The sequence below is a fragment of the Cetorhinus maximus genome, chromosome 25 (genome assembly GCF_964194155.1).
Source record: "Cetorhinus maximus chromosome 25, sCetMax3.hap1.1, whole genome shotgun sequence".
NCBI lineage: Eukaryota > Metazoa > Chordata > Chondrichthyes > Lamniformes > Cetorhinidae > Cetorhinus > Cetorhinus maximus.
The window spans coordinates 31449897-31466170 of record NC_135903.1 but is presented as its reverse complement, the minus strand read 5'-3'; the positions used below and the strand labels follow the sequence as shown (position 1 = coordinate 31466170).

The window sequence follows — 16274 nt, the reverse complement described above, 5'->3', positions numbered from 1 at the left end:
CAGGATGATCCATGTGTTTAGCTTACACAGCAAGATATGTGTCAAAGCTGAATTCACAATAACAGAATAAGATTTGTGGCATGAAGAGGATTTCCAATATCCAATAATTCTGCGTAAATGGCAGGTTATTTGGAACTGGCCTTTGTGCTGTTGACTCCCCAGAGATCATCAGAAATAACCTGAACGAATAACACAGTTTCGTTCTTCACTTCTGAGTGGAAATGCATCCCAGTAGTTTTAATGGTGTCAAGTAAAGTTATCACCTTTGTGCAAGATACCGTATGGTAAAAATCTTGCGCTTTCCTGACTGGCAGCTTTGGTACAAGTAGTAGGAAGATTAAAGCTCATGACAAACAATTGAAGTAATTGTTTGTTACGTATCCAAGTTTTGGTATCAATTGTTAGATGAGGAGATATTTATTTCAGATCGATTGATGATAGAAGAGTTGGGAATGTAATTATGAATTCAGCAAGACGGCCTTGATAATATTGGCTTCCAAAACTACTTCCTTATGTATTTTCGTGTTAGCTTTAGCTCAGTGGTACCTCTTTGCAAGGGGGTGAACACTTCCAAAGTACTTCATTAGATATGGATAGCGTTGAAATGCCCTGATATCATGAAAGGCACTATATAAATGCAATTTTTTTTCTTTAATATACTTTTTATTCCAATGTTTCAAATCTTCACATTTACATTGAAATCTGTTATTCCTTGGTCTGTTTGTTTAATTGGCTCCAATTCCACTCAATGCTATTAATCTCTCATAGTCGTTACCTAATGATCTAAAGGGTCACCCGTGGCTCTGTTGTAGCACTTTTGCCTTCTGAGTCAGAAGGTGTGGGTTCAAGTCCAACTCTAGGAATTGAGCATAAAAAATTAGGCTGACCTTCCAGTGCAGTACTGAGGGAGTGCTGCCCTGTCGGAGGTGCCATCTTTTGGATGAGACATTAAACCAAGGCCCTGCCTGCCCTTTCAATCAGACATCAAAAATCCCACAGCGCCATTTTGTCCCTCAATCAAAATCACAAAAACAGATCAAAAACAGAATTACCTGGAAAAACTCAGCAGGTCTGGCAGCATCGGCGGAGAAGAAAAGAGTTGACGTTTCGAGTCCTCATGACCCTTCCACAGAACAAAACAGATAATCATTATCACATTACTGTTTGTGGGAGCTTACTATGCACAAATGACTGTAGGGTTTCCAACAGCGAGTACATTTAGAAGAAGTACTTCATTGGCTGTAAAACACTTTGGGACATGCAGTGGTCGTGAAAGGTGCTATATAAATGCAAGTCTTTTTTCTAGTTTGGTGCTATTAGTTTAAAAAAAACTATGAATGGAAGTATTCTCCTTTTATGAATGTGTGAACAGGAGGGGACTCAGATATGATGAGGGCTGGAAACCACAAAAATAAACTTAGTATGACAAGGGCGGAGCAGAAAATGCTGTCATGGCTTATCTGGCTTATCGTCTTTTTGCTGTTTTGTGTTGTGATTCAGGGAGTAATGCCTATCCTTTTCACCTGCATTCGAATGTAAAATAATCCTCCATGGTTCAATCGTGTGACTGGACCTGGCACCTCATAACTTATAAAGAGGCTTTCCATGTTGCTTCCTTCTGTTATTCAATTTAAGAGGAAAACATAATCCATTCATTTTACAAGCAATGGATTAACTGAATACCAGCTGAGCCCCTGTGGTATTGTTCACAGATAGTCTGGCTCTACAGCTTGGTTGTGGTATTTGGGCGGGTAGTCTGGTTTATCCCTTGTGAACGCCTTTGCTCCTCTATCCCCATTGGACAAGTGATCTGAACAGATCCTGAGCTCAAGTAAGATGTAATTACAGTTAGAAGTTTCTGCAGGTTGGAATGGGGATTTCGGTTCCTTCCTGGAGAAGTGACCAGATTCCTCCAAGGTCGGAAAAAAAACACGACAGGAGGCGTCTGGCTTCCTTTTGCCTGTTTGTACATTTTCGAACCGTTGTTCATTGTGATTTACTGTTTTACACAAAGTGTGACATTTGGAGTGTGACGGGTCCTCAAACTGTCAAATGCATGGACTGATGCAGCGTTTCGATTGGAACTTGAAAACGTTCAGTAATCATCTACATCAGTCAGGATCTGGGAGTGAATACTCGTAAAGGTGAAAGCAATTGAAATGAAGGCAGAAATATTGATTGTACAAGGTTGTCATTATCATCTGAAGAAAATGATAGTCCAAACTATACGCTGATGAGTATTATAAATTAGAGTCATAGGGTAGAATTTTATGTGGGGGTGTGGTGGCCACGCCTCCAGCGTAAAGATCTAGGACTAAGCTTGGCTGGCTCCCCCCTACAGCTACTTAATGTCCGTATGGTTGCTAATTGGCCTGAGGTGGGACTTCAGGAGAGGAGGTCCCACCTCTGAGAGCTGCTGGCCAATCAAATGGCCAAGAGCTTTCTTGACCCAGCAGTGCCACCGGTACCACTCCTGGGATTGTAGGCAGTCCTGAACAGAGCCAACAGAATGGAGCCCAAACAGATGTACGTCTGGGGTCTCACCGGGGCCAGGCTGGCAGGCCCAGGCAAGGAGGGTGTGTTGGGTGGGTGGGGAGGGGTGGGTGGGTACCGGGGTTGACAGGACTGGGTGGTGGGGGGGGTGGGGGGGGGGTGGTAATCGTGGGGCAGGTGACTACTTTGGTGTGGTGCCTCTAGGCACAGGTGCCTGAAGAGGAGGCATCACCTCCAGCACCTTCCCCCACCGCCATCCCCAGCCTTGGCATTTGGCGTGGACCGTTGTGGGAAAAATCTATTAATTGGCCACTGATGCCCGTTGTCAAAATATCCACAGGGCAGTCAGTGGATGGGCATTACACTTCTGCCATAACACCCAGTTTTATGCCACCCCTCCCCACCCCCACTGCCTGTCAACCCATGCCCTCCCCAGGGGGAGGGAGGTGTAAAACTGCAACAATAGTCCTAGAGCTAAAGTAGTTATGGCACAGAAGAAGGCCATTCGACCCTTTGAGCCTATTCAATCTCTCTATACAGCAAGCCAATCAGTTCCATTCCCACGCTCTAATAGAGTTGTGGAATGTAAAAATCATACATTTAAATGAAAATATCTATTGTAACCCTATGCTGGTGGAAAGAAGCTTTGAAAGGAATCAGCATGAGTACCAAAAAAAATTCAATTAATCTCCTCCAAGGCCAAGCTATCATACCCTTGACACAACAGAGTTGGAAGGAACTGCCTCATGTAAACCCTAATTATGGTTTTGAATCCAGCACCTCACCTTTGTAAAGAGTGAACTAGCCTTTTATTGAAACTGGTTCATGTAGACTGGATGAGTTTGTGTTTGTACGTAGGGCAGTCATGGAGGCAGATTGCTGCAGTGAAGTTTGCTGTTGAAGTAATTTCTGTTATTTGTTTGCTGTGGTACAAGCAGGTACAATCCCAACCAGAAATTAGTAGCCTTGCAGTTACTTTTAGTATCTGGAGCTAACTAGAGACATATTATTATGAAATTTATAGGCCACAAAATGATATGCTCATTACTGAGTGGTAAAACAAGGCTTCATAGTCAGCTGCCAAGGTGTTAGTCTCCATGGGATCATTGTGCAAGTTGTTACAGCAAACGCTGGTTTTCCCAATAGAGTACAAATTGGTGGAAAAGTCAGCAAATGCCTCCCTTATTTTGTTTTCAATCCCTGGTAACATATGGGTGAAAATGTAAGAAAGCATTGCCAATTTCAACTCTCTTGACTGGAGATTGCCTTTGATAAACTGTTAACCGCCTCTGACATTTTTGAATGCTAATTTGAACAACAATTATAGGCAGCAGCAAATACCGATGTTCTAATTACCAAAAATGTTATTGTTGCATAACTACAATTCTTAAAATGTCTTGGTGGATATTTGATCTTTGGCTCTAGTCACTGTTTGTTATGTTAAAGGATAATGATCAATGTTTCTTCGATAAAGAAAAAACTCATATAATGGGGGAATTTTATGGAGTCAGCAGGGGTCTTGGCCACTGGCTGGAGAGCGGGCGGGAGACTCGAATTGCCTTCTCCTGGGAAAGCCCACTGGTATTACGAGCCAATCAGGCAACTGGCAGGCCTTCCATGGGATCAAGGACCCCAGGGGCGGGAAGTGCTGCCCAGTGAGAGCTGTTGGCCAATCAGAGGCTGACAGCTCTTTTACTCAGCAGCACCAGCAGAGAGGCAGTGGCTGCTGCTGGAAAGACACCCACTGGAGGTCCAGGTTCTTCGTTGGACCCCTGGACTCAGGTGAGTGATGGCAGGAAGGGGAATGTGGAGTGAGGGTTGTGGGGGATGAGGGATGGGGGTTGGCGGCAAAGGCAGGAGGACGTTTCTCAGCAGGCCCCCCCTTCCTTATGCCGGGACCCTCGATGAGGCACTGAGTGCCTTTGAATGAGAGACCCTGCTTTCCCCCCCACCAGAGACCACAAGCAACCTGCGTGGATTTGCTCGTTGTTCTCCCTGCATGGCGACTTGCCTGTCTGCTGCTGGGTTAATGGCAGCGGCAGTGGGAAGAGGCCCTTATAATTGGGCATTAATTACCTACTCAAGGGCCTCAATTGGCGGGTGGGGCGGGAAGGCCAATCACTAGCCTTCCTGCCACAGACTTACTGGGGTCGTGGCGGGTCCCGAGCTGTCACTCTCCTGCCTCTAGGCTCACCACAGGGAGCATAAAATACCACCCAATGTGGATTTTGTTTTTTTTTTTATAATTCTGTATCAAAATCAAACTCACTTTCCCTCTGTTAACAGGATCATCTATTAGCTGGTTGGTTGTAGCCCACCGAAATGTATAAACGGGTTTACTAACCCAAGCCTCCTAACAACAGACATGTTCAGTGGTATTCTGTTTTGCTGATCTCTAGAAAAAGAGGTCACAGTCTCAGGCTATGGAGTAGACCATTTAGGGCTGAGATGAGGAGAAACATCTTCACTCAGAGGGTGGTGAGCCTGTGAAATTCTCTACCACAGAGGGCAGTGGAGGCCAAGTCACTGAATATATTTAAGAAGGAATTAGATAGGTTTCTGGACTCTAAAGGCGTCGAGGGGTATGGGGAGAGCGTGCGAGTGCGGCGTTGAGATAAGGGATCAGCCACGATCATATTGAATGGTGGAACAGGCTCGAAGGGCCGAATGACCTGCTCCTAGTTTCTATGTTTCTATGACCTGGTGCAAAATTTGTGTTTAGTTTAATTGTGTTTTTTTTAAAGAAACAGCATACTGCTTGGTCATGACAGAAGCTCTCACGAGGCGTGTAAAATAACTCTCCTTTTACATCACATTTTGACATCCTTCTTTCCCTTCCAGGATCAGCGTATTATGACAATGTCCGCCCGCTGGCCTACCCTGACTCAGATGCTGTGCTAATCTGTTTTGACATCAGTCGTCCGGAGACTCTAGACAGTGTTTTAAAGAAGGTTGGTGTCTGTGTCTCATCGTTTTAAGATAAGTCGGGTTGTATGTCTATTTTAAAGGAAAAGAATTAGGCACAGCTGGAGGGCAGAAATTAACTTGTGTGCTCATTTTAGCAAAATTGATTAGCACATGGGGTGAAATTTCTGTCTGCTGTTTTTAAGCCAGTTAAAGTAGTGAACCGCATGCAAAGATGGCAATCAAATAATTTCCACAGAGTGAACTTTAATATATTGCCTCTAAGCGGCCTTTCAAGAAGCTCAAAGCTGAGGAAGATGCAGAGCTATTAAAAGCAGAAGATGCTGAAAATACTCAGCAGGTCAGGCAGCATCTGTGAAGGGAAATGAGCAGTTAATGCTTGAGCGAGTAACCATGTTCTGACGAAAGGTCATCACACTGAAGCATTATCTCTGTTTCTCTCTCCACCGCTGCTGCCTGACCTGCTGAGTATTTCTAGCATTTTCTGTTTTTATTGCAGATTTCCAGCATCTGCCGTATTTTATTTTTGAAGATCTAAGGCAACTGGGAGAAAGTAGAATCAAGCTTTAATTGCCCCAGCAAAGAGCCAGCACAGCTATGATGGACCAAATTGTGCTGTAAAGTGACACAGTTCCACAGTAATATTTCACTGAATCTGTTTTTTATAATATTTCTAACATTAAAAGCCACTTTTCTTTTCTGATTTTGTGTGTGGTAAACCTTTAAGAAAATTTTAAAAATACTCCCAGAATAAAGTCCAAAATAATGCAAGGTAATTCTTTCACATATCCCCTCCTGGGGACCATGGTTTAATTTTTCCTATCTGAATCAAGGGTTCAAATTTTAATTTTAGAAAGGACCATAAATAAAGTCCTGTGCCTTTCTCTTCTCCTTCTGAAATGTAAATTCACAAGAGAGGATACTTAAAAATAGAACATACTTTTGAATAACCTCAAGAAAGGGATGCATTCTTGTGATTAAAGGGTTAGATCTTACGATACTGTCATGTAATAGCTTCAGAAAGCAAGCTTAGAAGCCACAACTTCTCAGTGGTATGTTTTTATAGTCTCATGTTCCAACCATTTTTCAATGCTTACTGATTCGAGTCCAGGCTTTCCTGGCATTCATATGTGTCAGTCACAGTTGTAATAGGGGGTAAAAACTGCAAGTGCTGGAAAATAGAAAATGCTAGAGTTCCGACGAAAGGTCAGAACTGAAATGTCAACTTCGCTTTTTACAGATGCGGACTGCTTGGTGTGTTTCTAGTACTTTCAGTTTTTGGTCGAGGGTGTCTGCAGACTGCTCGGTATACCTACCCTGCGCTCATCAAATAGGTCATTTCAGGATATAAGAAAGAGAGTGTGCTAAGAGGTTGGCTCAATGGTTATTACTCTTGCCTCTGTTACAGAGGGTTGTAGGTATAACTCCCGCTCCAGAGAGCTGAACAACAAGTTCTAGGTTGACCCCTCAGTGCACCACTGAGGGAGTGCTGCAGTGTTGGAAGTGTCATCTTTCGTCGAAATATGCAAATGCGGTAAGCAAATCATTTCCACAGAGTAAACTTTAATATATTGCTTTTGAGCGGCCTTTCAAGACGTTTGAAGCTGAGGACAAAAACAGAAGATGCTGGAAATACTCAGCAGGTCAGGCAGCATCTATGAAGAGAAACAGAGTTCACATTGTTACAGGTAACAATGTTCTGATGAAAGGTCACCAACCTAAAACGTTAACTCTGTTTCTCTCTCCACAGATGCTGCCCGACCTGCTGAGTATTTGCAGCATTTTCTGTTTTTATTGCAGATTTCCAGCTTCTGCAGTATTTTACTTTTGAAGATGAAAGGCTATTGGGGGAGAGCAGGGCAGTAGAATGGATTTCTATTTACTCCAGCAAAGAGCCAGCACAGATATGATGGGTCACATTGTGCTGTAACCTGATATAGTTCTGCGGTTAAGTTTTACTGAATTTGTTTAAAACAGATGTTAAAGCAAGGTGCATCTGACCTCTTAGAAGACACAAGTGATCCCATGACGCTATTTAGAAGAACAGGGTATTTACCCAGTTATCCTGCCCTTTATTTATCTGTCAAAGGACACCAAAGGATTTTACCGGGCATGTGATTCCTGCCACCACCCTTCCCAGCTAAAAGGTTGAAGGGGAGCCTGCCCACGATCCCGACAGCTGGCCCACAGCAATTTCACACTGGGAACAAAGATAATTGCTTTAAGACAAGACTTCCGCTCCTAGCTCGGAAGTCCCACCCTAGAGATCGGCTGGTTATTTGAATCGATGGCAGCTCTGTAGTCCCAGCAGCGCCACCAAGAGCAGTGGCCACTGCCGGGACTACAGGCAGTCCCACCATGCTAAGGTACCCAGGTAAGTCTGGGGTCGGGATCCTCCCCGAGGCCTGCCAGTTTGGAATCAGCGAAGAGGGTGAGTGTGGGGAGGTGGGGTTCAAAAGGCTATTGGGATTAGTGGAGGGATTAGCTCGGGGTGGTGAGTGGAGGTGGGGGGGTGGGGGTAGGTGCCTTCAATGGGCTGAATGAGCCCACAAAGGAGGTCCCCTCGCCACGTTTCCTGCCCCATCTGGCACTAGACCGCTCAGCTAAAGCTGCCAGGCTTCCTGCATGGAGTGGGCCTACCCCTGCTGCCGCTAAAATACTGCTGGTGGCGGGATGAAGGCCTTAAGTGGCCATAAGTTGGCTACTTAGGGACGTCAATAGGCCCAAAGGTGGCTGGGCTACCAATGCCCCTCCCCCCCCGTAAAATTTCAGACAAGTTGGGGGCTAGTGGGTAGCAGATGGGAAGGCCACCCGCTGGATTTTACATGCACCCCCCACCCTGCGTTCAAACCACCAATGGGGGAGTGTAAAATCCTGCCCGCATGACCTGATCCCTATCTCACTTCTGTTTGTGGACCATGTTGTGTGCAAATTGGTTGCCATGTTTCTTACATTGCAATTGTGACTACACTTCGAAAGCACTTAATTGGTTGTATAGTAACCAATATTATTTGTTAATAAAAATATCTACCTATATTTTAAATTTATTATATTTTATATTAAATAAATACAAGACTTTCCTTCCTTCAGAGAGTCCAAATGGTGCTGAAGTCATGCAAAAAATTGTCAACAGCTCGTGTCTGCTGCTTCCCAGATGTTACAGAAAGGTCACGGCCTTTGAAATCCAATATTTAAACCTTTCTCACTTAAATTCTGAGATTCCATGACTCTGGGAATGGGTAGCCACTGTGTGTGAGGGAGCACACCTCCGACTGGCTGTGGAATACAGGTACTAGGCAAATGCTTAGAGCTTGCTGATGTCTTGGCACAGTGTGTTTGATTTTAACTCTCTGCAAGCAGGTGGGTTTTGAGTGAGTTAAAATCTCACCTAGCGCGCCTGTGTCCCAAGACGCGCGTCCTGGACAGATGAGGACCGTGTTTCCCTTCTAGATTTCCTGCACTACAAGCTTCCGATCTCAACCAGGCTGAACAAGGTGTGGTGCTGGGTGCAGCCGCATCCCCAGGGAGAAGGGGGCAGTACCTAATGGTCAGAAAAAGTCACGCTACTTTGACCACATTGTAGAACTGGGCTGTCTGGGAGCAGGACGTTTGACCTTTGAGGGAATGGTGTGCGGTAAGGAAGGGACAAAAGAACAAAGAATTGTTTTTAAAATAGGGAAAATATTGCAGTTGCCTCACTTGAACCAAATACCGTGTCCCCTTGTGAAAAAAAAAAACCCTTACAGGTCTTAATTCGTTGCAGTTTTATATTTTAGAACATTTTCAAAAGCGTCGACTAAACGAAGAAATACCTTGCCTTAAATGGCGAATGCTGGAAGCCAAATCGAACCAAACTCTGTGCTTTTCAGTGATGCAGGCAGCAAAATCTCTGGCCTATTGACCCAGTAAGTCCTGCCAACTACTAAGTATGTAGAAAATCCTTCTTACCCAATCATTCCTGCTGCACTGGGCTTTACAAAGAAACTGGTGAAGCTGAGAGAACCGAACAGCGGACAAAGAGTGTTCAGATCAATGCCACATTGTTTCAAACCTAAGTGTCTATAACACCCTCCTGACAGGCATCACAGGATTAATCGTTTGAGCCGTGCTAGACTCCCCTGACAAAGCCAACTTGTATGAGCATCTGAGTACACTCCTGAGATCTTCCCATTATAATGCAACTTTCTGCTTCTTTCATGAGATCCACTTCTTCCGCTGAAGATTATTTTTCCCCTTTGGTAAAGCATTATTAGATTTTGACAACACTGTAAAATCATGTGTCATGTTAGCATTTGATGCACTTAATACTCGCACAAATCTGAGGTAAAGATTCGGTAACGGACGCTGACAGAGGGAGCACATGCAGATATTCTGAAAAATGGATTGTCAAAATGCGTGTAAAAATCATATTTTAAAACCAACTCTCTAATCGGGCTTTTTAAGAACTGTAAGATTGCAGCTTGTTGCAGTTAATAGGTTTAGTTCCAAACAAAGGCTTCAGAACCACTAGATGTCAAATCAGTTCAGATAACCGACCAGGAAGTTTTGCTTCCTTTCCCAATTTCACCCTAACTTCTTTGGACAGTCGGGTTTGCACTGAGTGGGCGAGAATGAAAGCTTCTCCAAAGAATCCCTAAACTTCGGACATGACTCCCTTGAAAACAACTTGTTTAAAAAAATAGTGCTGTTCAGTCACATGTAACAGCCGAATACAAAATGTGCCCATACCATAAGACTCTCTAAGTCAGCTTTATTTTTAAAAGAACATTTGCAGATTGTATATCCCTGTACCTTTATGTGAGCTGTGCAAATTGGCTGATGGGCCAATTCCCATCTTTGAATAAAGAACATGCTAGTGACATGATGGGTTGGATTTTCAAAGCAGGGTTGGGAAAATGATACCCTGGGTAATTTCTGGGTCCTGACGATGTACCGCCACACCACGCTATTATGAAATGGTAATGCTCTAATCGGGCAGGAGGCCAGCTCAGCACCCAGTTAGTGGTACTGAGTATCTCCAGGGGGCAGGAGCTGCCTCATGAGCACCAGCAGCAAATGCAACTGGCAGCCATGATGGGGTCTGCCGCTGCCTTGTTGATTGGAGCAGGCAGCTCCTCAGAGGGCTAGCAGCGTTAATGCAAATGAGAGTGGCCGTTTGGCCAAAATAAGGGCAATGCACACGGTGTGGCACAATATCCCCCCATGTCCTGAGACTTTTAATTGTTTAAAAACAAACTTTCAGTTCTCCCCACATTGTTCCCAACAGCTGTGCACAAATGTACATGTCCCAGGCCGTTTGGGTGTGCCGAATTCTGCATTGAGCATTGCCCTCTCATCCTCCCCAGCCCATTAAGGAACTCCTCAGGGATCATAATGGGTGGCTCATTGGGGGTGAGAGGGTTTCCTGTTCCACCCCCCACCACCCCCCATTTGAAAATTGTGGTGCGTTCCCAATCCCGCTGGCAATTGTAAATCTGGCCCAGTGTTAAGGCAATTCCTGTCGCTGCCAGTTTTCACTAATGCTGAGTTATATTACTGACAAGTTTTGAAGTCTCGTACTTTCTCTGCAGGGGGTGAGGGTGGGCCTACATGTGGAAAACCAAAAGAAATTTGTAGTCTATCCAGCAAATAAACCAACCCACTGCCTCCCAGCTCCCACTTAAAAACAGTACCACTGTTCTGTAAGAATCTCCATTGTAAATGCCAGCTGCTATAATGGTCAGGATAGCCTTGATCTGAAAGGGCTTCAGCTTCTATTGAAATGGATGAGAAAAGAAGTGTTGGCAGCTCCCACTTGTATCATTGTGATTATACCACTAGAATACTAAAGATGAACACCATTGTTTCTTGCTGCAGTAAATCTGTTAAATTTTGATCTTAAACATTTCGGCACTGCACCGATGCATAGTATTATTTGCATAACTAGTACAAATATAAAGTTAATAAAGCTGTTTTCGCTGTTCTTCCCTCTGGCGGCAAAATAACACAGCTATTTCATTTATTTCAATTGAAAATTTACTGCAAATGTCATAAAAAGAATATATTCGGTCCAGTGGCACCAATACTGTGCACACATCAACTCTGGCCTTTGAACTGACCACAACAATCTAGTTAGGCTCACCAATGAAGATATTACCATATCACACCACTGCTCCTGGTTTTTATCACATATCTGGGTTCGGGAAGGTGGAGAACAGCCAGGATTCCTGCTCTTGCTGTTTATCCATGAACCCCATTACAAACGTGCCTGTGTTCTCATCAGGCAAGGCTAGGATTGGACTGTCCCAGGATTGAGCATCCTAACTCGCATCAAGTCCCACTCACCCATCACCCCTGCTGACCTTCATTGGCGGTGCCTCAGTTTTAAAATTCTCATCCTTGTTTTCATATCCCACAATGGTCTCGCCCCTCCCTATCTCTGAAACCTCCTCCAGCTCTACAACCATCAGGTATTTCTACATTCCTCAAATTCTCACCTCATGAGCCATCCCAATTTTCATTGCTCCACCATTTGCGGCCATTCTTCCAGTGGCCTAGGGCCCGCAACTCTGGAATTCCCTCCCTAAACCTCTCCGCCTCTTAACTTTTCTCTCTCCTTCTTAACATTCCTTAATACCCACCACTTTGAACAACCTTTTGGTCATCTGTTATAATGCCTTGTGTGGCTTGGTGGCAAATTTTGTTTGATAATGCTCCTGTGATGTGCTTTGGGGGATTTTATTACATTAAAGGTGGTATATAAATGTAAGTTGTTGTTGGGGTGAGGCTGTTTCCTGCACCAGCAGCAAATTGATGGCTGTCTACAGGGAATAAAAGAGATCTATAGGGGTAGGGGGAGATGTATCTGAGCTAAATTGGCCTGTGAAGCTCTATGGTCCAGCTGCGGGGAAGCTGAGTGCTCCTTATGGAAGAAGGTCATGGCACACTGGGGATATAAAGAATTCTGCTCCAACCCTCTCTTGCAGCAGCAGTTTGCGATAGGCACACTGTAACTCACACTTGAGGGACAGGCCATGCTTGCTTTGAAAATAGGGCCTTAATGCACCTTGTATAGATTTAATGCGCAGACTCCATGTGCTCTCGATGGTTCCTTGCTGTATTGCCCCGCACTCAGTCTGTTATGGGCCTGAGAACCTAAAAAGCCATTGCAATTCAGGTGGGATGGGCTCCATGATGACAAGCCTTCGGTCTCAACAGTGACAAATTGAGGTCAGAATTTGATTCACTCATTCATCCCCAACCCTTTAAAATTAAGTGTTTTTCCTCATTAAAAGAAATGCATGGCTCAACTGTCATAAAAGGAACATGCCATGCAGACCTTTGAGGTACTTTGTTTTCAAATTTGAAATTGTAAAGTTGTCTAGACTGCTTCATTGTCGCCTATTCAGTGGCTTCAGCTCATCGCCATAATTATATCCCACAAATCACCGTCAATTATCCTTTACACCGCTTTTAATTTGTACGACTGAGCTTCCAATGCATAACACTAGAAGCATAATAGATTACTTCATGTAATCTTCTCCTCCAGGTAGCATCCTCAGTTATTTGAGGGTTGCTGAACTGTGCCATGATTTTGCTTTAGGCCATGGTGAGGAGGCAGGCTTCAAGCTGACCTTAGCTGGAAAAGGGATTGAGCCCCATGCTGTTGGTGTTATTGTGAACCACCTGCTAACCGTTTAGCTAACTCAGCTAACTGGCACCCCCCCCCACTTCAAGTGACATTCTTCATTTTAAATCTCCTGTATCTCTTACCAAGCCTTAATATCCCCAATAAGAATCACTAAACGCAATACATAATCATAAACTCAAACGGTTGCTTTGACAACCGTGAGTGAAGGATAGTTCCCATCAGCAGCTCGTTCGATCTAGTCTGAGGCCAGTGTTTTTTTTTCCGGCGTGCCTGAGTTGGTTTGTTGAAGTCTCCTGAGACCTGGGTAGATTAGAAGCTTAGACATGATGGGCCTGGGCATGGGGAACATGTGAAAAATGAGCAGAGAGTCCCTGTGGAGAAAGGGATGGTGTGCATTTACTTCCTCCAGCCTCTGTCGGTAATTGTCAATAATCTGTCCCTCTGTGTTAATCTCTTTTAACAGCTGGTGTTACTTTCTGGGTTTATCACGAGCTCTGTTTTTCTGTAATGAGGCTGCTGCTCAGCTTTCCTCTGTGATAAAGCACACCAGAAACGGACAATGGCTAGATCTGTTCTCCAACATCGGTTTTCTCATCTTAGTTCAATCTTCTGGAAGCAAAATGGGCATTGTCCTATCTGACAACAGCTAACATCGACAGCATTCGATAGTTAACACAGGAGTATTTAATCTAGTTTAGCAATGTAGTTATGATCAATCCTATTAACCTTCCTAAATGTGCTAACACTGGAGGCTGTTTCTCTCCCCTACACCCTCACTTTATTGTAATCAGGATATTGCACTGTGTCCTGTTCCAACTTCTCCTGTTCTCAGCCCTCAGCACTGTGGAATTCCTTAACTTTCTCCATCTTTATTTCCCCTACAATTTCAGACTTTTAAACTAAATCTGTAAGTTACCTAAAAATAGCTTCCAGATTTACTCAAAATAAAAACAGAATTACCTGGAAAAACTCAGCAAGTCTGGCAGCATCGGCGGAGAAGAAATCAGTCAACGTTTCGAGCCCTCATGGCCCTTCAGCAGAACTGAAGCATAGTTTCAACAAGGGAGAAATATAAATTGGTTTAAGGTGGGTGGGGGGGAAGAGACACATTGAGGGTGTGGTGTGAGCAGATAATCAAAAGATGTCAGAGACAAAAGGGTCAAAGAGGTGTTGAAGGTGGTGGTCTTTGTCTGAGAAAAGTGCTAATTAAGAATGCAAGACAGGATATCATTCTTAATTAGCACTTTTCTCAGACAAAGACCACCACCTTCAACACCTCTTTGACCCTTTTGTCTCTGACATCTTTTGATTATCTGCTCACACCACACCCTCAATGTGTCTCTTCCCCCCCACCCACCTTAAACCAATTTATATTTCTCCCTTGTTGAAACTATGCTTCAGTTCTGCTGAAGGGCCATGAGGGCTCGAAACGTTGACTGATTTCTTCTCCGCCGATGCTGCCAGACTTGCTGAGTTTTTCCAGGTAATTCTGTTTTTATTTTGTTTTGGATTTCCAGCATCCGCAGTAGCTTTTAGCTTTTTGTTTTTATCCAGATTTACTCTGCCTTCTTTGTAGTGCTTGAACCTTATAAGGTGTCTTGCACAATGGGCCTTGACCCTTCACAGAGGTTTCTGAATTAAAAGGGTGAACGGTTCCCTGATTGTTGAGTGATTGGCCAGGTTGCTGCATGAAGGTGAGGAAGGTGCTAAGTTATAAATGCCCATTCTGTACTAAATTAACTGAACTCAGCCAAGACCAAGATGAAGGTACCACGAGTTGACATCAGTCCCCAACTTTAGGGAGAGGGAAATTGGCCAGCGTTCCTGCTCTTAACTCTAGCTCTGCTGGATGTCCATGAATGTCAATGAGCACAAGATCAGACTGGGCTCTGAACCCTACAGCCAAATAGCCCAATAACACTCACTGTGGTACATATACAAATAATGGCCACTTGTGTGAATTACAAATGCCAGTATCATTAAACTGCACTGTTCCCACCCACAACAAAGACCTTGAAGAATTTTCCCCCCGTTGGGGGGGAAGTTCAGGAGCGGGCGCGTGCGGGCGCACCTCCGATCGGTGCCCCCAATTGGGGATGCGCTGCCATTTTACGTGGGCGGGCCAATTAAGGCCTGCCCAGCATGACGTCCGCCAGGAAGCGCTATGCGCTCCCTGTGCGGGTGGTGGGGTGGAGGGGGGGGGGGAGAGGGGGGTGGGGGGGAGAGGGGGGTGGGGGGGAGGATTCCCTAAGCCGGGAGTGCGCTCTTTCACGCATGCGTACAAAAGAGCACACTCATCTCCCTGAGGCTAAGTGCTGCCTCAGGGAAATCGGTGTCAAATTTAAAAATGGTACATGTAGAGAGATGAAATTTCCCTGAAAGGTCCCCTCATGTGATGCTGTAAATTTTTATTAAATTTTTAAAAACCTACATGAAACCTCATCCTGCCCGTGGATGAGGTTTCATGCTTTTTCTGAAGCCTGCCAGCCAACCTTAAGGTTGGACAGGCAGATCCATTAACTAGTCTAATTACTTTTTAAATGGCCTCAATTGGCCGTTGACAGGTCAGTGGGCGCACAGCTGATTCAGCTGCGCACCCGCCGACCTGAAAATGGAAATGCCGCGGGGTGACATCGGGAGTTCCGCCTGACGTCATCCTGCGTCATATTACGCTCGCCGACCTCAATATCCTGCCCCTTATGTTTGCAGAAGAGGTGAGCAGCAAAGAAAATGGGCCAGGAAGTTAAAACCTTGCATTATTTAGTTGCCTGGGAAATCGGAGATCGTTTTTGAGCTTCAAAATTCTGACCTGTCACTCACCTTCTCTGGCAAGTGTTTCCAAGCTTTACGTGACTTGCTTACAATCAGTGGTCGCAGTCAGCGCTGATAACTTATGGCGGCAGAATAAATCAGATTCTGTTTTTATCACGTGGGATTCCGGGAATTCCACGTTAAGTTAGTGGCCCAGTTTACAGCCCAGCGGTACTCGCAGGAACGAGCACATTTGGGGGCCTCCATTGTGCTGTGAATAAACATTGGGATAACTTTCATCTTTTGAATTCAAAGGGTTGAATATTGACTACGTCGTTCTGAGTCTGAGGTTTTGAATGTGAAAAGAGGCCTCTCAACCCACTGCAGAATGGCTTGGATGATTTGTGAATAGGTACCTCTGCTGCCCTCAGAGCTGAAGGAGAATGATTGCTGCAATTGATATAAATTGTTGTCT

General features: G+C 44.6%; 1 protein-coding gene across 1 annotated transcript in view; it reads left to right on the top strand.

Moving 5' to 3' along the window:
• Positions 1 to 16274, top strand: part of rnd2 (Rho family GTPase 2) — a 77933-nt gene that overhangs the window by 45926 nt on the left and 15733 nt on the right. Inside the window, exon 3 of the mRNA XM_078529724.1 lies at positions 5335 to 5444. Coding sequence (XP_078385850.1) covers positions 5335 to 5444 — 110 coding nt within the window. The remainder of the gene's footprint in view (positions 1 to 5334; positions 5445 to 16274) is intronic.